This window comes from Zosterops lateralis (assembly GCF_965231275.1).
Source record: "Zosterops lateralis genome assembly, chromosome: 13".
NCBI classification, from domain to species: domain Eukaryota; kingdom Metazoa; phylum Chordata; class Aves; order Passeriformes; family Zosteropidae; genus Zosterops; species Zosterops lateralis.
In genome coordinates, this window is record NC_139773.1 from 12,871,691 (window position 1) to 12,894,355 (window position 22,665).

The following is a 22,665-nucleotide window of genomic DNA, read 5'->3' on the forward strand; positions in this document are numbered from 1 at the left end:
CATGAACAAGTGCTGACTGCATCTATCCCTCCCCCATTTCCACAGACAGTGGGCTTTTGGTGCTGGCAGAGCATAATATCAGCATACAGCTTCTATAAAGATGGACAGTGATGACTTTTCCTATGCATCTGTAGAAAACTCCACACAACAAGGCTTGGTCTTAAGTCCAGGTATCTGAGAGAATAAAATGCTTGGCTTAGAAAAGATTTAGTTTAGTAAGAGTACACCCTGATTTTCATTTGAACCCAAGTCTATGAAACACAAGGAAGAATGGATAAGTGCAGCTCTTCTTCCTATAATACAGGTCAACATGGAAAAAATATACTACTTACTCTTTGGTCAAAAGTGGGCAGGATTTGAGCAGAAAGCGAGCCAAAGCAGAGTCCTGGTAAATGAGCTCAGGAGGGGCAGTCGGGCTTTTTAAATTCAAGCAGCGAACAATAACATAGAGAACAGCAGCAACTGCAGCCAGCTTCACCCCATCAAACACTGCTGGCAGCTCAGAGGTTTCCAATATTGTACTCATTTTCAGCCTGGAGATAAAAACAACATTAAAGCTTTTAGAAATACACTGCAGGATAAGAATATCAACTGTCATGTTAAATATACAATTGTGTTAACCAAATAAATTTGTCAGTCAATACTGCCAGGAAATCACAGCATATCAACTCAGACTAGCAACTTCTAAGTTGGAAGAAAATTTAGTTGGTATTTTTCTAAACACTCTGACCAACAGAAAAAAAAACAAACAAAACAGATGATCAGCTGTGAAGGAGATTTATTCCTAATCAGTGCTGCCCTAGAATTGCATCAGTGTCTCAGGTGTCAGCCCCTGGTCTGCAGCCAGGCAATGCATGCAGGACCTTGTCCAAGACTCCCCAGGTGAAACAGAAGCTGGGTGAAAAGCCAGGCTGTAAAGGCACCTTGGCAGCTTTGGACATGTGTTTCTTCACAGGTGTGGCAAACCAGACTTGAAAAGGAGCACCTGAAAGAACTACTGTGTTAGTTCCTCAGCCTGAGTCTTGCAGTTCCATGAGAACACTGGTACTAAATCCTGCCTGCACTTAAGATGGTCACTTTATGTACGGGCATTTTCAGCATTTCTTTTTATTCACTGCAGTTGAACAGCAGCAAAGAAGTATAAAAAAATTATACCCTTCCAGCTTGAAATCAAATTCTTAAACTGATCCAGCTTATTTTGAACAAACAGTTCAAACAGCTGTCTGCATTTATTGTTGAAAGGACAATTTTTTCCCTGGGTCTTTCCTAACCCAAGTAAGATAAGTGACAAGCCAAGTCTTACCAATTTCGATTTTCTTCAAGCTAAAAAAAATTGCCAGTCTTCAGTAGACTTGTCACCGATCCACGTGCTGCCCGAGCTAGCCTGTGGTGGGAGAGGGAAAGCAAATTGATTATTACTGATAAAGATGCATTTCTCAGCTGGAAAGGATGAATACAAATTTATACAAAGGTCCTGTCACAGACATGGAAAGCTATCTGTGTAATCAGTCATAACCAACTCCGATCTATCTGCATCAGAAATCTTTTGCCAGTGGACAGATTCCAGACTAGATCATTTGCCTACAGGGTATTAACTCATCTGAAGTATGCAAATGCAATTTCATGAGCAGAGAGACTTCATCTCTGCAAGACGGTGAGACATTGTGCTCAGAAAACCTACACAAATATCTTCCTATTTAAAGGACCAGGATTAGCAGGATACTCATCTCAATTTTGCAATATCTACAATGTTACTGAAGTGTGAAGCCATTCTGAGAGAAGTTTCCTGCTACTGTTATTCAGCCTCAGCAAGGCAGCTCACTCCTACAGATGGACACTTGTAAACAGTCTCTGCTTGTTCCCACTCTCGCTTCTTGAGATGTTACAACATATCACACTTCAACACAGTGGGAGCCACGGGAGGCTCAGACACAGCCACCTAATTAATGCCAGTGCACATGCAAGAAGGCTTGTTACAAGAATTTGATGATGCCAATAAAAGAGAAAGCTTTCAGCCTGTGACCATAAAAGTGTAAGCAATACTTGCTATTAGAACTGCCTTCCCACAGGCACAACAAATCGATGGGGACTCAGAGCTTCCAGGAAAAGCTCCAGAACTGTCTGCTCTCTACTAGAGCTGCTGCTTCCAAATGGAAAACACTATCAGGACAGACCATACCAAAGCTTTACTCTTCTTTATAGCAGCAGTAAAGAACCCAGAAGTACTTTCTGTACTCAGTGTAGCTGCACCAAAATCCCTTGGAAGAAAGCACATGTGACAGTAGCTATTGACTAACATGCTGCAAAGCTGCAAGTTTCTGCCACCACAACCACCTGCATAGCAGAACAGTGTCAGGGGAGCAGAGATATTTCATCTTGGACAACTCTTCAGCTTTTGTTTTCCGATTCTAAGCTTCACAGTAGAAGGGAAAGGATGGGCCACAAAAAGCCTTTTCTTCTACTCAGAAGATATACATGGGCATCATGAGAGGAGTTCAAGTACAATGTTTAGCTGCAGGATGTTATATCACATATTTACTTGATAAGCTTTCACCAACACTACCATCAGTTCTGTAGGAGACAACAGGCAAACTACAGCAATGGCTTCACCGGGGAAGGTACAACTGGATGAAAAGCAGACCAGGTTCCTGAACTCAAGGACAACCAGGTGCTCAGGCAAATCTCCCTCAAATCAAACTGCCAGAAGTTCCATTGTCATCTTCCTATCATTGTTTTATTCAGAAAATTAAGAGACACTAATACCTGAAACCATCCTGACACCTAGATTTTAAGCTAGTTTGCTGTTTACAGCTTTCACCTTAGTGAATTTATAAAATAAAACTGAGCTCCATTAGTCATTAGGATTTTGCACTACTGACTCAGTACAATTGATCCAACTAAGCCCTATCCTGAAGAATGTTCTCTCCCATATAATCTTCAGATTACAAACACACCACATCTTCTCTGATACTTTTATATCTCATGTTAGCCTGTCAGTCCCTCAAAACAGCATACCAGCTTGCCATTACTTTCAGAAAAATCAGCTGTTGGTAGGCAGGATTATGCTTTGACACTTATGAACTAGTATTTTCCATTTTAGACAGTCTTTTAAAACAAACATTCACAGAACTTCCACACCTCAAACATGTGCTAGAGGTTCATGTATTTGTCAAAATCTTTACCCAAGAGCTCAGATCAGAGCTGTAGATGTAACACAAAGCTGGCACTGCTTCAACTGCACAGCTTTCTGCAGTGATTATTTAAGAAGTGGATCTAGTCCTTGAAGACTCCATGTCCTATGGATTCAGCTGTGTTCCTTGAGGCACATCCTCTAAAGTCTGGTATTTCTGAAGACCTAAACAGACCTGTCTCAGCCAGGGCAGATTTGCAAAGGCTGAGTCAAGGCACTCAGCTCTAAAATTTTAAGGGTTTAGCTTACTAAAATGGATTTGAGCTTTGCCTCTAATCACACAGGACAAATGTCTCCCTCTTTAACCAGCTGGGATGAGGTCACCTTGCTTCTGTTTTGTTAAACCCTTTTTGCATTGACCCAATAAAATTGTCTGTTAAATAAGCAAACAAACCCCACCACACAAAAAACATCCCATAGATAATCACAGGGTTGAGCCAGACAAATTTTAATCTAGAATCTCCTCATACTGGGGCAGCACTAATCTATACAGCCAAACATTTGGCTTTTTCCATGTATAAAATGATGGATTCACTTCTGGCAGGCTAGGGAAACTTACCAAAAAGCATACCAATGGAAGCAATCAAGCCTTTCCTTCAAAGCATTTGAGACCCACATTGAAGAACCCAAAGAAGTTGAAGTTCTTGGCCCCAAGGATGTTATTTTGAAGCATCTCAATTGCACAATTCTTACTTTTTTTTAAAAAAAATCACTTACAGACGTGACAGCCCCAAAACCTGCAGTCCTCTCAAGCAATGCTGTTAAGTCCCAATTTTAACTGAGGAAAAATTTTAAAATCAGTCACTGGAAAGTGAGTGTTGGACTTCTTGTCTTTTCACTTGCCCTTTCATCACAAAAAGCTGAAAATTGTGTTACAGGAAACATTTCAGCATTACTGTTAACAGTGTGCACTTCATCTCTACAAGTATAACAAGAAAAAAAAATCCCAAGTCTCACCCTTTCCACACAGAAACAGACACAAGTACAACAAAAAACCAGTAGAGCTACAGCAAATTCTTTGTGTAACCTTTCAAAAACACTGGGGTTTTGGGAAAGCCATCATCAAAATATTCATTTGTACAGTAAGTGAATGCACAGCTATCAACAAATCCAAGACCTTTACACATTTTGGTTCCAGGTTTCCTGTGGAGAGGAAACTGCCAGGGACAGAAGTCACTGTGACTCAACATGGCACACACAGCATTTGGGAGCTACCAAACTTTACAGCTCCTCCACCCACAGAAACAGAGTCTGACTCTTCATACTGGAAAGTCAACATTAAAAAAGCAAAGATATTAAAGGAAGCCATTCCCACAGGATCCTCCCTCCTCAGGCCTTTTAACAAGCCATTGAAAGCCTGGCAGACTCATTTATTCCACTGAAGCATTAGAAATACTTTGGGCTAATGCAAGGATGCAGCTATATGGAACACAAAGAGCAGATGCCTCCTTGAAAGGGGCTCTGCTAAGGAGATATTCTATTCTCCATTACATGGACTGAAGAATCTTGAAGAAATGCCATTTCCAGGAAGGGCAGCTTGGTACAAAAGTCTCATGGATACCTCCCCACCCCTCAGCATTCTGGCTCACTGATGCTCTCAGAGCTCAGCTGGACACCAAAACACTGCAAACATGCCTGGCCAACAGTGAGAGTCTTTTAAAATTCCCTTTCCTATTCAGTTACAGCTTACCAAGCAGAGTAATACTCTTACCCACTAGGACTCAGAAGAGCCAAAGAGACAATTTCTGGCAAATTTAAACAGGCAGACTTTGATAACTAACATATCAGACATTTCTTCGATTGGTTTCATATGTTTTGGTGTCTGCTTGGGAATAAAACTCTGAAAGCAAGTATATCAGACAAGAGGAAAGCAAACCCACTTTAAAGTGTTGTGCCTAAGCAGACTGGGATCAGAAATAAGGTGGTGGTTTCTTTCCCCCCACCTTTTTAAGGAGGAAGGTTGAAGTTAGTTCTTTATGGAATGTTTCCAGGAAATTAATAATCCTTAATATCAGCCAAAGCTAATGACTCCTCTGAAAGGTACACTGCAAACCCAGAAGGTACAGGCTTGTCACTACCAGGTAAGTTATTTAGAACCCCATTATGGCGAAAGGAACTTTATTAAGGAAAGGGTAAAAAGAGAGCACTGCACAGTTTTTTAAACAGACAAATTTTATGCCAGCATATTACTCAAATGTCACTCCAGGAAGTGCATGGAAGTGTCACACTGCTGAGCTTTCAACAGTTTAAATGCAGAGGACGATGTTTAGAGACCATGCAGATGAAGATGAATACACTTGAGAAAGGCCCTGAAGCATGTGTCCTGATAGAAAAAGCTGCCAGACTAAGCACTAGAAGACAAACTACGTGAGTACAGAACCTGTGCAAGTGGACTCAAAGAAAGCCTCAAGTTTTATGGCACAGCTCCATATCCTGTCTTTTACCCAGCACTTACATAAAAAATGACTTTGTTTTTACAACAAAGTGTTAAGCCTAAACTGCTTTGTTCCCTGAAAATTACACAGACACAAGTATCTTAGGGCCACACCAATACTATGCCTCATCAGTTTAAGCACATAAACCAAGTCATAACACCACTTAATCTTGAGACTGGCATGTACCCAGCCCAAGCTCACCCAGGGCAGAACCTCCCATTACCTTCAGTGTGGCTCAGAGAACATGTCAGAAGCAAATACTGAGAACTTGATGCATCACTCAGTACTTCTGGCCATTTAAAAGAGCCAGCTAAGTCTCAGACTTCAATGCACAGAGAGTATAATTAAGAATTAGCTGAGCACTTAAGGCACTTAAGTTTAGGGTTAGATGTGGCAATGGGAGATAAAGTGCAGTCCTCAGGAGTTTGGCAAAGCCCACCACGGGTTTGTTGTCCAACATGTGATAGATTTTATCTCCAAATAAAGAGGGCACACTGACATGCCCCATCACAAGGACACTTAAAACAACACTATTTGAACAGTCTATTGAAGTTCTCAGTGCAAACCCCTCCCTGTGCCAGAGCCATACCCAGGGCCAGGATCTGGCTGGTTGGCAAGTACAGAAACCAGCAACAACAGAAACCAGCAAGTATTGTTTACATCCTGTTCAAAAAAAAATTCTTGGCTGGTGCCTTCACTGGAACTTGACCTTTTCATCAGTTACAATACTTGGCTCATTCTAAGTTTAGAGGTACTGTGAGGTTACTGGGATAAAGTTCACAGCACAAGGAACCACCAGCACAGTCGGAAAGACAGGTGCCTTGAACTAGAGCTTTTCACCTTGCCCTTGAGGAGTTCTATACCTTCAGAGCAGAAGCCAAGCATCTCAGAGGGCTGGGTGTACATCCCAAGGCATGTTTCTTAGAAATGCACCCAAGAATAAATCTAGAGCCAAGTGGGCCAAAGGTTCTTCAGCACTCTCACTTCTCCCAGAAGGTTAATTTACAGTCAAATGAGCCTTGGTTTTCACTTCCTTATAACTACAGGAACTGCCTTTTGTTTCCCCACAATATCATTTTAACTTATCAGAAATTGTTCTACTTCAGGACAAGCAACTTTGATACATTACCCAAGGTTGCTATGTAGAGTCCTTGTTATGTCACCTTATCCTGGTTCCTGTTTGTGTCAAATGGTTTGAAAACCTCTGCATTAGCTTTTATTGTACACATCTCATGAACATGATTAAACCAATACAGGATCAGACTCTGACTTCACAGAAATCAATTAATTGCCATAATTCAAATAGTTATGTTTGCTCAAATAACATGAACCTTTCCTTTGAGATAAAGTGAAGAGACTTGAGACTGTCTCCCTAACCACTATGTTATGTAACAACAAGGCAAAGCTTCAGGTCCTCGTGGAAGAGGTAAAGATAACTTTAAGGTACAGAGAAATGTTGGGCAACACCTTTCCAGAGTCTTACAGCATTAGCAGGTGTCCCTTGCCTACCAACATAACTGTGCCAGGGAGCAGCACTAAGCTCAAGGGAAGGAATGGAGTAAACAGGCTGTAGAGAACCCAACAAACCATGCTCAGTAGCTGAGGGAATGCTGTTGGAATCAAGCCACAGAGAGCTAAGTGAGCTAATAAAAACTGCATTATAGACCAACCCTCTTCAAGGAAGTCTGCTCTATTCCTTCATTATATTTTGAAGCATCACATTGTTAAAGCCTCATTTATCCTCTGACTCCAACCCCTCCATTCCCACACTGCCGCAGAGCTCAGCTGAACACGCTGGAGGAACAGCTCAAAGTCCAAGCACATCACAGCGGTTTGCCCAGCTAGAGGGTTGAGTAAGTGGGGAACAAACTCCACACACAGCAGGGAAAGCCCACCTATAACAAACCACAACACAGGTAAGAGAACTTTATTTGAGAATGGTCCAGTTCGAGCAGTCTGAAAACACCTATACTGAACACAATGAAAAGCTGAGGTGCTGTTTTTCACTGAGGTCTTTAAATACCTTGCTTACTTTGTTCCCCTGACGAGCAGCTCCTCTCCACAGGGGAGCAGAAGATTTGCAGAGTCATTCTCTCACAGCCTGCCCATGATAGATAGAAGGCTTGCACTAGAGGAGTAACGTAACTCACACAAATACATTGAAAATTAAGCAAAAGCACTTCAGGACAAAAAACCTGCACACAAAGAGACAGGGGATGACCAACACACAGCTACCACCACTGCTGAATATTCAGGTTTGCCCAGACTACAACTTAAAGAGAGGTTTTGGAGCACTACAGCAGTCACCAGCAATTCCAAGTGCAAAGAGCTACATTGCCCTGTCCCCTGCTGAATCAGAGTGACAGGCTAGGGGTATTAAAAGTTCATGATTTAGGACATTTTGTCCTTACCTCTTCCAAGGAGGGTCACTGTAAATGACTGTGCATGTGCTTATTTCACTTAGTACAACCCTTCACATTCACATATGCTCAACGGGCACTTCACAGAACTGGGTGTTCTAGATAAGGGAGAGCCAGGCTTGAACCCTCTTTGCACAAGCTTTTTGGACCCTGCAGCTCTATATAAAAGCATCTTTGAGGCTGCTTTGAGGTAAGTTTAGAAGCAGGACAACTTAACAGTGAGCCTCTCAGCAGCAGTCACTTGTCCCTTCCTATAAGGAGCCTGTACTATACCTTTTGAGTACTCAATGCCCTGGATAGGGCTATAGCTCAGTTACTTGCAAATAAGACATGAGACATCTCAGGAAACTTTGATGTTTGCAGGTGTTCAACCTATATTAGCAGAGGAAGTTGTCAATGCCATTTATTTTAGTCAGACTTGACCCATGATAAGGAGAAATAGAAGCATTACTCAACAGCAGAGATAGTAATAGGCAACTGCACTCCTTGGTCAGTCTAGAGATAGAGACAAAAATCTGTTCTCTGCCAAGTCTGGCAGTGCCTTCCACTGCCATTACCTCTAAGAGCTCAGGCACGATGACATTTCAAGCACCTGGTGTGTACTAAACTGCTTTGCAAAGCATTTTCAATTACTGCTGCCTGATACTGGCATAGTAAAGCTGGTAGTCAGAGACAATCTTTATTATTGAGTCAACTGAGAGAGCTGAAGGAAAGATAAGCCCTTGGGTGTAGAAGCCTTCCCAGAGCCAGAAAAGGCTAAGAGAGCTGCCCCAGAGTACCATCACTGCCACCCATGTATGCTGGGCAAGTGGGACTTTGCTTCTCCACAGAAAGGACAGTGTGCCCTTGCACACTGAAATGAAATCAATTGAAATTCAATCAATCAGCTGAGTTTGATCAGACGTTTAGCCACATATAAGCTTAAGCTTTGCAAGGTATATAGGCAGAAGGGGAAATACTTGCATAGAAAATCAATTGATCTATAGCACATTAAGAACATCAACTCAGCTATAAGACATCATGAAACACTCTTCTAGAGAAACTCAGAAGTGGAGATAAAGACTCTGAAGTACTAACAAACTATGATTGTTTAGGCTTTTGCTGAAAAGTCCAAGTGACCAGTTTCAGGCTGGTCTTTGCACCTTTCAGTAGGAATTACAAGAACACAGCACTAACACTCCTACCAGAGACTGAAAAATCCTGGTTTTGGTTAGCTAAATCCAAGTTCTGTCAAAGCTGGCAGTGTGAAAGTCTGGATGAAGAGGAAAGAGATATGGAAGAAGAGAGGTAACAGGACAATGTAAATCCAGTAGCACCCAGGGATCTCACTGCTCTAAAGCAGCCCTTTCCTATCCTACACCAAGTCCCATCTGGAGTATAGCTGGAACTTAGTAGACTCAGAAAACATCTTCAGATGTCTGTTCAAGGTCAAAGGATGTTATTTTGCCATCTTTCCTTCTCAGTGCCACATCCCAGAACAACTCTTTCAATGTATTAATTTCTGAGTTTTCACATAACAAGTTTAATAAAGGAGCTTTATGAAACACTAAGAGTTTAAGCTGCTATTCTCTCCCTGAATAGAGAAATACAGCTTTTACAGGAAGAGTAGAACAAGTTAACTTTTAAGTTTGACTTCTTCAGAAACAATTCTGCAAGATAGAAGGTCTTATTTAGGTTTAATCCACATCTTTTCCACACCTGAAAAAGACAGCCTGGCACAATCTTAGGTAAGCTAATTCACTCAGTAACACAGAGGATCACCATGCAAAAGCAATTATTTTTAAGAATAGGACAGGAGAATGGAAGAACTCAAACACTAGCTTTTACTTCTCTTTTCATATCCTTCCTGTTCTTGCTCTTGACTTTGAAACCAAAGTAAATGATGTCTAGAATAGGAAGAATGGCTGCATGTCCACTGATATAAGAAGAGATAAGAGAAGCTATTGAAACTTCTTTTGTGATAGCAGGACTACGCAAGCACCTCATAGAGAAGGTGGCACATGAAAGATAAGACAGCAACCCAAGACTACCTGTCAATAACAAAACTCCCTGCACAAGAAACACACATTATCAAAGAAAGTCTGAAAATGAGATACCACATACGCAAACAACTGAACTGAGTGTTTTGTGAACACCATATCAGCAGGAACTAGAACATGTCAACTTCAGCAATATTATGAACACAGCTGAGCATGATAATAATTGATAAATAAGGCATGTAAGATGAACACACTGTACCAGTTAGCTGACTAATAAGCCAGGAACATTTGTTACAGAAGGATGCACCAGTGCTGTGAAAGCCAAAAAGCAATCTAAGAGGCTGACAGGAATCTTTAGTACTCGCCAGACCAGTGACAATTGTTCATCAACAATAAGAGGAAGCTGCTAAGAATTCTCTGAGGGAACCTCCATGAGAATGCAAGGATAGAATGCAATCCTTCCAGCCATAACTGCATGAATAAAGCTGCTCCTGACATACCCCTGCAAACAAGTTAGCACCAGATGAGAGATCTCAGCAGCTGTAACTCATCAACTGTGATAGACACATCGACACATCCTGCGCTGGAGATTCATAAGTTGCAGCTGAAGGTGCAGGATGGAGCAGTCCCATCACACAGGGTAACAGGCAGGTACACAGCAGGCAACAAAGGGCAGCCTGGAGCTGATGGAAGATGCTCGTAGCAGGGTCAGGACCTTGGAGCGTGAGCACCAGGGAAGAGCCTCACTTAGCGGGAGCAATGTGACCTGACAGGAGTCACAATCCTCCTGGCTCTCATCCACACAAGGACCACCCTCTGCCCCGCACTCAGCTCCCGATCGCATCCCACTCCGGCCTTCCCTCCCTGCGAGCACAGGGATGCGCTGCTCCCACCCGGCTCCTGCCCTGCTCAGGGACCAAAAGTGGAAGCTGCCACCGCACCACCACCTCCCACAGCTTCCAACGTCGGGGAGAACCGCGACAGGACCGGACACGGACCGCCACAGCCCCACCGAGGGCCATCCCCAGCTCCCCCTCGGGCAACAAACACGCGGGGCCGGGCACGCAGACAGTGCACGGCAGGACGGCGGCTGGGCAGGGACAGACCCGGCCGCAGGGCAACCCCCCAGGCCTGACGAGAGGAAGGGGAAGGAGGCCCGGCCGTCCCCTCAGCCCTGCGGGAAGGGGCTCCCGGACGCCCCCACCTCACCTGCAGCCCCGGCCGGGCGCGAAGCCCCCGACAGCTCCCGCCGCCGCTCCCGCCCGTCTGCCGCGGCCCCGCCGCCCGCTGCCCTTTAGCGGCCGCCCTCGCCCTCTCATTGGCCACCGCCGCGCCGCTTCCGTCCAGGCCAGCGCGTCGATTGGTCCCAAGGCCAGTTGAGAACGAGTCCCCCATCACTGACGCGCGGGTGCCATTGGCTGGAGAAGGAGCGGGGGGCGGAACACCGCGGTTCCAATGGCAGTGGCACCTGTCAGTCAGGGAGAGGACAGTGATTGGCGGCGGCGGGCCGGGGGCGGGGCCATCGGCGGCGGCGGGGACAGCGGTGGCGCTGCCATGACAGAGCGGGGCCTGGGGGCTGGGTGGGTGTGAGGGCTGGGGGCCGCCTCTGCCTCAGCCTCTGCCTCAGCCTCTGCCTCAGCCTCTGCCTCAGCCTCTGCCTCAGCCGCATTTTCAGTCCGTCGCACGCCGCGCTCCTGCCGCCAAAGCCATTGTGATGTGGGGCACGCAGCCTGGAGAGCGGCTCCAGCTGAAGCACACGGTCGCTCCTCAGTGACACGGAGCTCGGTGGTCTCGAGGACCAAAAATCCCTCCAGGCTGCCCGACAGGCCGTGTGCTGTACCCGGTGCTAGATGCTGGTTACATAATGCTGCATGTTTTAGTGTCTTCGAACATGAAAAATGGTGTCTGGGCCCCCCACACGCTGGGCTTGTTTATCTTGGGCCCACAGGGCAGCTCTGCTGGGATCACCCCTGGGCTGTGCCTGCAGCACTGAAGGGTCTTCCCTGGTCCCTCAGAGTGCTCAGCATCGTCCCACCAAATGGGATGTGTGACTGGGACAGTGAAATCCACTCGGAGATGGACCCTACCCCATCTGAAAGGCACTGGAGGAAAATAAATGATAAAATACAAAACTGTCCACAATGCGATATTTATAAACCTACTGTTTTTGTATTCTTCTAGAAGAGCCATGCGTTATGTTGCTGGTAACATCAACCATTCTGAGCTGTGTTAATGGTTGCTTTATATAACTGGATGGAAAAATCCTTCCTCTCATTTCAGATATTTTGTTTCCTCTGTTTACTGGGTGTTGGAGCTTCCTACGTGGAGAAGGCTCTCAAAGAGCAAGTCACATTTTCCAGGGCGCTGTGTACGTGGAGAGATGAGTAACTGCTGTAGCCTGAGTCACAGGGAAGGAGGGAGCGCTGGGTAAGCGCAGAGAGGGAAATTCTGGAATGAAGGTGGCAGAAGAAACAGTATCCTCCTCTCCTCCACACTTGCTACAGGTGTGATCCCACACCACTCAGTCAAACAGAGTTGTATTCCTTATCTTTTAATTAACCTTGTGGAAATACCCAGGGTTTATGGTTGCTAAATTTGTCAGTGGCTCGGCTGGGCTGAGGTTTGGTGTATCTCAAGGCAGCTTGAGTTATGCTTGTGATCGAGTTAACAGATAGGCTCAGCAGATAAACATCCGGTATCAGACTCAACTAAGTATTTGAGGAATGTGTTTGAGTTTGATTACGGAAAATTGCAGTCCAATTGATTCCAGGTGTACTTTAGCTCTTTCACCATTTGATCCAGGCAGGAAAAAACAGATCCAGGCAGGAAAACACACCTCAAACTGGAGCTGAGCTTCCAAGCAAGGCTTTTGTTTTACGTCCTTGAGACTGTTGGAGATTTCTCAGACCTGAGAGAAGCTCAGCTATTAGAAGAGAGCTTTGTTACAGACCTGTCACAAAACAAAGCAAACCAAACTTGCTGCTCACTTCTTGCTGAGGACAGGTGAACACTGAAGAGGTGACAGCATAGATTTACAGGTGGCTGTGGCAGTGGGAGTCAAAATCCTGAGCTGTGCTGATTGCAAGGAGGGAAGTGATGGAAAAGGTGCTGTGTCTCCAGAAAGGGAGGGAAGAACCAGTGCAAGTCATCCATGTCTTACTCTGGGCAGTGTTGAGGGGTTCCAGCTGCACCTTGTAGCGTGGGAGCAGGGATGTCTGGGAGGAAGCAAGCGCATTTTGGGAATGCAAATCAGACTTTGGGCTGTTAAAACAGCGGGTGAGCTGTGGCTTGTGAAGGAAGCTGCCCTCCCTCGGTGTGGGGAGTTACTCTGGCCGATGTGCTGGTGGGCTCTGCAGGGTTGGTGCTGGAGCAGTCCTGTGCCTGGGTGGAGTGCTCTGGCCCAGAGCCAGGAGCAAGGCTGTGCCACTCACAGTAAACAGGTCATACTCAGAAAATGCTATCTGAGCAGGAGCCTGAGCAATCCACAAAACAAGAGTGCTGGAAAGAGCTGAGCTTCATTTCATGGGCCTTCTAGGGAAGGATTTAGCTGCTTCAGCCCAGCAAATATTTCTGCCTGCTGTCATTGCTGAGAGGTGGGATGGGAGTGTCCAGGAACACCCTTTGGAGACAGGAGGATCCCTCTGAGCAGTGTGGCTACTGCAAAAGGGGATAAATGTACATGCTGGAAACTGTAAGCACAGAAAGAACGCAGCTTTGCCTTGTGCTTTGGGCAGGCAATTACCTCTGTACAGAGAGGCAAAAAAAAAAAAAAACCTGATGAAAATTCCACCTTTTTTAATGCAGCAATTGGAAAGGTACCAGGCAGAGAGAACTCCACGTGCTGCTGAACCAGCCTGAGACACCCCCGTGCAAAGCCGTGGTGACAATCACCTTTTGTTCCTCACATCCCTCTCTCTTTTGGCTGTTGCTGCCACAACTCTGAACTCTTTTTCTGCTTCATTTCCCCATGCCCAGCTTTTCTCCTGCTCAGCAAATGTGCTGTGTGCTGAAGGACTCCTGTGGACTTTGCACCCCTGAGGAAACCTTTTTGCCAGAGGAAACATCAGGGTGTTCATCGATGGCAGTGTGTAGTGGGAGCAAAAAGGAAAACACCTCTTAGGCAGAGTTTGATTGCCAGTTGAAAATAAGCAAAGTGCCTGTCAGTGACATGTGAGCACAAAAAAGCTTTGCAGATGGAAATAAAGGCAATGCTTTTTCCTCTTCTCCTGCTCTGCCTTCCCTGCAGTGCCAGTGAGGCTTTGGCTCGTGGGCTGCTGAGCCGTGCTGTTCCTGAGCCTGTTGGATCTGGAGGCACAGCGCTCTTTGGACTCTTACATATTTGCTGAAAATGGTGTCTAAAAGAGTAATGGGCACTTTGCAGAGCTCTAAATAGACCAGGCTCTGTCCTTAGGAGCTGGCAACATACGGAGGCAAGTGCCAGGGATAGGAGAATGGCTGCATCATACAAACCAGCTGGGGAGGTGGCACGTGGCCCACCTGATCAGTATTTTTCCATCACATTCTCATTCAGCTGCTCCTTGCCAACTTCATCTCTGTCACACTCCTCAAAAGCTTCCACTCTGGGTTTATTTAGCATGCTATTTATTTCCTAATTATAGAACTGAAGTGACTGACCTCAGCCCTTCCGGGTACTGCTGTCCACCTTTTTGTCCCTTCTAGACCACAGGCTCTGGTCTCCTCTAATGGCTGACAGTCATTGCTAGAGACTTTCTGACTCACTTTTTTTGTTTTTCTCCCAAACCCAAGAGGGCTCAGACTGCTTATAAAGAGAGCTTCACTGATCATTTCACAGCAGATGGGCTGCTGCATTCCCAAATTCTTTAGGCCAAAAGAGAAATGCCACTGAGCTGAGCATTTTACCAGGCTGTGTTCTGCTGCTTCTGTCCACAGTTTCCCAGCAGCCAGCTCACTGCTTTCATCCCACATCCAGCCACAGCTGCTGGGCAGAGGAAGAGGTTTTGAGAACCAGTCCCTGGCATCAGCAGTGCTGCTGGTCATGCTTTTGATTGCTCCATGGCACTTGAACCCTGCCTGACTCCACAAACAGACTCAGTGGTCTCGGAGAAGGATCCATCTGTATCTCCCTGAAAGGAGTCTGTGCCACAACACTACTGAATTTTCCAGGGAGTATAGTTAGGTGAAATTCCTACCTTCAGGATATCTTCTGCATCAAAATCTTCCAGGCTGAGTAGACCTGGTCCCTGCAGCCACCTCTAATGCCACCTCTTGTTCAGTTAGAGCCGTTTCTGCCCCTTTCACACATTTTGGTAACTTAAGATACAGCTGCAGGAGCCAGGCACTGCTTTGGTGTGTCACCTGTCCCCAAAGCCACCTGCAGAAGCAGGCAGGTTCTGTGCAGGGAAGGTGACAACAGAGCAGCAGGTGTCTGTCTGGCAGGCAGTGAGAGCAGGGAGAGGGGGTGTCTGTGAGGGAAAGCAGGATGGATTCAGACAAATGGATGTACTGGGGCCAGAAGGATCTATGAGCTTCTCCTGGAGAGTTTCCAAAATGTCATACTGAATAAAGGAAACCACTGGTCTTCTGTTTAATCCCAAGTGGTCTGTCTGACATTTGCCACTACAGTGTGTTCCCGAGGTTAGAGTCTGGAAAGACTGTGATTGTCCCGCCTCAGAAAGCTGGCAAGGGTGTCTGTTAAGGCCACAGTTTTATGGGGATTTTTTCAGTGGCTGCTTGCGAAAGGCTTTGTGTGGAAAAGTTTCCATAGAAGTAGTGGTGCCTGAGGAGAATGCAGAGTTGCAATCCTGCAAACTGAAATGCTCAGTGAAGTGAACAATGGGATTAGCAGCCCCGTGTAAAAATCCAAATTTTAGTACTGCCTGAGGAGTGGGGAAGGGCCTTTTCCTAGAGAGCAATATTCATGGAAGTAAATTGAGCAGAGGCGGAAGATTGATTTTGTGCCAAAATAGTGGGAGTTGGGATAGATCTGGGAGGGAGGGAGGGAGGGAGGGAGAACACAACAGTGTTTGGATGATGTTGACTACAAAAGAAATGGTTACAGTCGTGACTGGGGAGAATGAGTGATGGTGTTTGGGAGCAGAGAGCCAGAGCTCTGTTTCCTGGAGGTGTAGAAGGAAAGCAGGAGTGAGAGAGAGGAGACAGGCTTGGTGCTGGTGCAGGGAGGTGTGTTGTGGGTGAGGCTGCTGGGGTCCACGGGAGCATGGTTTGGCAAAGTGGGTAGGTGAGCAGGAAGCTGCAAAGAGCAGTGGGATGGCTGGGATGAAAGGCTAATCCAGAGCATCCCCATCTGCCTGGTGGCTTCCTGGAGATGCACTGGCAGTCACAGCCAAGCAGTGAAGGTCTGCCACTATGGCCAGGGGTGAGCTGGGGGTGACCACCCTTTTCCATGCACAGGCACCTGGAAGGCTGCAGAACAGTGTCCCAAGAAAACAAAGCAACTTCAGAGCTACTGCACTCCATTCCTCTGGCTGACCTCACCTGCCTCTGCAGGAGCAGCACTTCCTTTTGTGCCACCTCTGAGTTAAAGTATTGCATTGGCTGGAGGAAATAAACGGTATTTCCTGCTGCTGCTGACACTGTGTAATGACCCCATCTCCAGGCTGACTCCACCTTGGCTCATTTCAGGCTCCACCTTGCAAAATTGATGTCTCAACTTTTGGGAAATGACGTCTGATTTGCCACATGTCTCCTCAGAGTGGACCAGCTTTGAGGTCCTGTCCTCCAGAGTTCCCATTAAATCCATCCTGAGATGTGGCAGTAATGCTGCAGGAGGATTTTGTCGGAGCTGTGCGGGGCTGGACGTGTAGGGAGTGTGGCAGGATGGGAGGATGCATGGCTGAGTGATGATGGTGAAGGTCCTTTGTTCCTTCCAGCTCAGGAAAGAGCTAGCGCCCCGGCGGAGGCTAGAGGGTGCTGTGCTGCAGGGAATGGGTGTCCTCCTCCTTCCCTGCCCAGCATCCCTTCAGAGCCAGGTAAAAATTTGCTAGGAATGCTGCCTCTGAGCTGAGATGAAGACGAAGGTGCTCGCTGGAATTACAACCAACCTCCAGGGCTTTTTTTTCAGAGCAGAATGATTCATTATTTAGCACCCAGAAGGTGACATACAGAAGGGAAGGGTGGCTTTTCTCAGATGGGTGTAAAAGCAAAAAGTGGGTAAAAGGAGTGAGAAAATGAGGAACAGATCAGAAGATAAGAAAGCTGAGTGGAACAAAAGCAGGCAATAGAAGGGTAAAGATAGAAAATAAAAGGATAAAAAAAGAAAATAGAAGATGAAACCAATGCAGAGGATCACATCCACTGCTGTGTCCAATTAAGGGCTTCAGATCTGCTGAATGATGAAAGGGAGATTTACTTGGGAGAAAAATAAAGGAGCACTTCTTGCTTGCGGCAGCTGAGGCTGCAAAGCCCCCGGCTGATGGGGCAGGATCAGCTCCTGTTTACCCAGCTGAGGTGTGGCTAATCCTGAGCACCACAAAGAGCAGAGCTGAGGAGTGAGAAGAGGCCGGGGGGAGCACGGGAGACAGGGCTGTGTTTGTACAGCAGCTGACAGGCAGCTGCAAGCCCGGGCAAAAACACGACACGGTCGCGAACAAGCAGCTCAGTGAGCCGAGGGCTGCTCCCTGGAAAGGCTGCCAGGAACCACAGGCGGCAGGAGCAAACGTGCCTCCGGCGTGGGGCTGCACGTGCTCTGCAAAACACAGCCCTGCTGCCCGCCCTGTGGTTGGGGTCACTGTCCTCACAGCTGGCAGAGCTGCTCTCCCTCCCTGCCTGCCTGCAGCAGGTGGGGCAGATGTGCAGGCGTAGCTGGAGCAGGAGGAAGCGCAGGTAGATTGGTTTTTGCGTTCTCAGGTCTTACAGAAAACGACCTACCAAAAGTGAGAAGATGCAGGCAGACAACAGAGGAGGAAGACTGCAAACGATTCACAGCTAAAGGGACTGCACCTCCCTCTGGGCCATGGGGAGGTTCTGGGGTTCTTTCAGGTGAGTGGTGTTTACAGCACAATGTCAAGAGGCCAGCCCTGCTCACAGAAATGAGGCACATCAGACCTTGTTGCAGGTGACCTCCCTTCTGTTTTCTACCTCAGTCCTGAGGTGGGTTAGCAAGGACTGAAAGAGAGCTTCCTTGATTGGAACAGATTACCACACAAGCCCCTAATAACTGCCCTGGCCCCACCACATGTGCCAATGGAGGTGCTGGGGCTGCATCTGTAGGTCCCTGGGGGACATCCTAAAGAGGTACAAACAAACCCAGCCTAGAAGATGGACCAAAGGGAATGCTGTGATAGGCTGCAAAGCCCTCTTAGGAGCTGAGGGGCTGTTGAACCCACATGTTTCCACTCTGTGTCTACTCTGGATGTCTGCAGTAAGAATCACTGGTTTTACTGCTGGGCTCTCAGAGCAGGAGCCCATTGCCAGCTGGGGACATGTAGAGGGACTCAGCACTGGAGCTGCAGCTGCTTACCTCTCTAAGAACACTGGGAGAATGCAGAATAGGTGGGATCTACTCTTATTAACCGGTCTGTGGGGCAGGACAAGGAGGTGAGAGGGAACAGTGAAATGCGAAAATGCCTGGAGGGGGTGTTGATGGCAGAAGGCAAATGGGTTCACGCTCTAATAAAGGCTCTGTTGGAGGCTGGACAAAGTAGTTGGTGTGATGGGAGATCCCACTGAGAAGGAGGGGTGATTGCAGAGGACATATGGGGTATGACTAACTGAATGCATATTGTAAAAACATATTAGAATAAACCTCCTAGCAGGGAGGGAGAAACACTTGGGAGACTTTACAAGGGTCACACAACTAAGTGCTAGGAAATATCCCTTGGGGGAAATTTGTGAAGCAGGTAGGGGAGCTGGGTGAATACCCCTGCCCATCAGCCCACTCTTGTTTCTTCTGGGGAGCTCTTCCCCACTCCAAACAGTGTGTATGGGAACTGTACGGAGACATCTGTGGATGTGCAGAGCTATCAGTTGGCTCCTTGCCTGGAAGTTGTTGTCGCTGCTGAGAAAGGAGGTAGCACAGCCCCAGGCAGAGCGCTCTAGGAGGACACAGCTGTCCAGCCATCCCGTGGCATCCCCTGCTCCAGCCTCGTGTCCCCCTGGGTGCGTGCTGCCCCTGGGACTGGCTACGTGTGCTTCTCCATGGCGGGGCTGGACACCCTGACCAGGCAACAGCCCATTGAGACCGTGGTGATGGCTCTGACAGATGGGTTTCATTGAGGACACATATCTGGCTTGGAGCTTGTTTTTATTTCCTTTTGAGGGAAGGAGGAGCCATTGGAGAGGAATAACCGAGTGGCTGAGCAGGCTCTCGTGGACACAGACCGCGGTGCCAAACAAGCTCTTGCTGCGGTTTCCGCTGCGGCTTTGGAGGCTGCAGCCCAAGGGGCAGGAAGTGGTTGAGAAGGAGTTTCAACTCTTGTGCCAGCAGTGCAGGGTCGATCCAGGATGGGAGAGAGACAGAATCATAAGGGGAAGGCTCTGATGGGTCACGGGGTGAGGGGGATGTATGGCTCTTAGCCAGCACAGGAGCTCCTGCAGCACCTCCAGTGGAAGGCACCACTCACTAGGAACTTCCTTCCAGAGCAGAGGTCCTACAGGAGCCAGCATCCTGCATCAATGGTCTCCACCCTCTCCACCTAGGGACACAAGTGGCTCCAGGTGACTCCGAGAGCTGCTTTGGCCTGGGGGAACCAAGGGACTAAGGAGCTGCTTTTGAGGTGTGATCACCCTGGATTCCCTCACAGGGTCAGGTGTCTGTGTGAGAGAGAGGAAGGTGTGCAGGGACTGATGCTTTCCTGCTACATCAGCCATGGTTGTGGCTACTGAAGTGTGTTTTAGAAGGCCACAAATATGCTTCTCTCCAGGAAGAAGTGAATCCTAGAGCTGTGGCAGTTCTCCCCTTGCCTGCCAGGTTCTGGGGGATCAGAGCAAGCAGGAGGCATGGAGAGGGTGGGTGGACGAGCAGAGTTCAAACCTTCCTGTTATGCTTCAAGATACAGAGATCAAAAGACAACTTTACAAATTAATAAGGCTTCCACCTGGGCAGAGCCTCTCTCGGCATGGATGGGCGGGAGGGGAGCGTGCAGTAATGAGCAAACTGCCTCTTCTCCACCAGCCGGTAGGACAGGTTCTGGGCTCCTGCAAACAAACCCTGTGGTCTAGCTCGTTAGAGTTCATTAGTGCTGTTCCATATTCATACAGCATTAGCGCCATCAGGCCCCGTGTTTAATCAGACTGTGAACTTGCCTTAAGCCCTGCAGGCATTGGAGGACCTTCCATCAAGTACATGCCAGAAGCACAGGCATCAAATTGGTGTCTTGAGTAAGGAAGGGTCTTGTGAGCTTGGTAACAGGGTGAGGAACAGAAACCTGCCACAGAAACCTGCGTTATCAGAGGAACCTGGATAATAATGCTATCAAGCACACAATTTAGTGCTTTGTGTCAAGGCAGGAGCTTTGAAGAGCTTCCTGAAAAAGAACAAAAGAGCCATGGCTTATCTTCCTGTGGTATCTGCTTGGTGCTGGTCAGGCTGCTCCAGTTTCTAATCCATGGGTCCATTAAGCACCCGTGGTGTTCCATGGAGCATGGGCTCGTGTTACAGGTTGGTGCTCCCAGGCAACAGGCTACAGAGGACAAGGCAAGTCTGGGATATGGACTGTGCCCCATCTGTCCTGGGCAGTGCTCTGAGATGAGCACCACAGGGAACCACTACCACAAAAGTCTTTAATCCTGGCCCCAGGTCGATGCTAATCCGTCATCAGTGAGGAGACAGGTATTTCCCAGGGTAATTCCTGCTGTAGCATTTACAAATGACCTTTGGAAGTAGTGCTGTTACCACTGGCTGAGGAGTGGTGTGTGTGTAAGAGGCCAATCCTGCATGTCTAGCTTTTGGATGGACAAAATAAAGGGAGATATGTCTTTCCCTCCAGCCCCTCCAGCCCTTAGTTTCCCATCTGCTAAATGAAGATGAAGGCAACACCTTTCCTGCTGGAGATAAGCATGGATAAATCCTTAAAGACTGCAAAGGATTCAGAGAGGGGGGTTATATAAAGGTGCTTATATTAAGTACCTTACACAGACACCCCAGCTCTAAGCTGGGCATAATCTTGTTTATTTAGGTTAGAGAAAAGGACTTGAAGTTAAACTGGCTGGAATCTCATCTGAGCTCCGACAGGATCAGCAGCGGGCAGCGGAGCAAAACCTGGGAATGGTGCTGCCCTTTGCCTTCTTCCTTTTAAATCAGAAGGTTTCAGATATCCTGAAGGGCTCTCAGGAGCGTTATGGAGCTTTCCATGCCCCAAGGATATTCAGTATCTTGGTTTTTTCATTAGTCCTGAAGTTTCCGATTCCTAAACATGAGCATCCCTAAGTGTACAGCCCGTGTTTAAAGAAACTGTTGCCCTTTTGGTGGAAAGGGCAGAGAGTGTGGAAGCCTTTTGTTCCTCAAGAAACTAAACAGAGAAGTCTGGCTACATGCAAGGATTGTCCCAGCCAGTGGAAGTTTTTGGCAGCTGCTGGAAACCATGGGCTGGTAGGCCAGTGGGCAGTGACGCTGGCTGGGGCTGCAGGAGGTTAGAGATGCTGGCACAAGCCCTTGGTTATCCTGTTAGAGGGATTAAGAGCAGACTGGGCCTTAATCCACTGCTGTGGTGCCACAGATCATTTCTCCTTCCCACTCGGAGTGGCTAACACGTGTGGCAGGATGGGAGGCTTGATCCCACACGGCAGGAAACTTTCCCAGGACTTGTGCTGCGGCCTGAACCACAATTTTAAACTCTAAAAAAGAGTTGTGCCTGCAAAGGATGGGGGCTACCTCTGTCAGGGGTATTTTGGGGGCTCTCAAAACTGGGGTGAGACAGGAAAACCGTGTTGCAAGGAGTGTTGTGGGAGCATTTTGGCTGAGGAATCCCCCTGGGGTGTAACAGCTGACTTTTGAGATGGACCTAAGCCAGTGAATTCCTTTACAGAACAAATAGTTTAAACAATAGGAGCTGCTGCCTAAAAAAAGATCTATTCAAGGGCTGAGCAGGACTTTGCTGGGGGTGGAGGGGCATCTTTGCTACCTGATTGTGGTGGGGAGAGGTCCTTTGAGTTTCTGAGAGGGAGTGGAGGGAAGGAACATAAAACTATGCTGATACCAAAGCTGTCACTGCACATTCATCAGCCGTGAGACGCACCCTGGTCAGTTTTATGACAGATGGGGGCTTTATGCTTGGGCAAGAGATCACCTGTGTATTGTTCACCTCTCTTGTTCACAGGAAAACACCTTTGTATAAGATGGAAAATAAATAAGATTGCATCAGGGAAATGCATGGCCCCATCTTCATCTATTTTCCTCTTTATCACCCCAGCTACGGGAAGCAGGCTATCTGCTATCAGCACAGCTTGGAAAGGGTTAAGCACAGCAGAATCTGGCAGGTCTCCCTTCAGAAGAAACCAAACCCAGTGGTAAATACTGCAACAGCAAGGCCTAAGTAGTCCCTGCAGAAGGGAGTGAAATTATGCCTGACCTTCGACCTACCCAACTCTTTCAAGTAGAGCCATCCCTTGCAAAAACTTGGCGGCTGTAGGAGCCCGGGCGTGGTGTTTGCCTGTGGGAGCTGTCTCTATTCTTCATTTCTTCCCTGTCCTTGACAGGTTGT

At 47.3% G+C, this 22,665-nt stretch overlaps 1 protein-coding gene across 3 annotated transcripts in view; it reads right to left on the minus strand.

The window, feature by feature from the left end:
* Positions 1-11,301, minus strand: part of ABHD2 (abhydrolase domain containing 2, acylglycerol lipase) — a 38,114-nt gene extending 26,813 nt beyond the window's left edge. Inside the window, exons 1-4 of one of the 3 annotated variants that reach the window (XM_083870869.1) lie at positions 11,234-11,272; positions 7,658-7,753; positions 1,304-1,384; positions 333-533 (exon numbers count right to left, since the gene is read on the minus strand). In XM_083870869.1, the coding sequence (XP_083726995.1) occupies positions 333-526 (194 nt within the window). In that variant the 5' untranslated portion in view covers positions 527-533; positions 1,304-1,384; positions 7,658-7,753; positions 11,234-11,272. Of the gene's footprint in view, positions 1-332; positions 534-1,303; positions 1,385-7,648; positions 7,754-11,233 lie in introns of all 3 variants that reach the window. The other 2 variants (XM_083870868.1, XM_083870867.1) reach the window with 2 other exon arrangements.
* Positions 11,302-22,665: the final 11,364 nt, after the last annotated feature.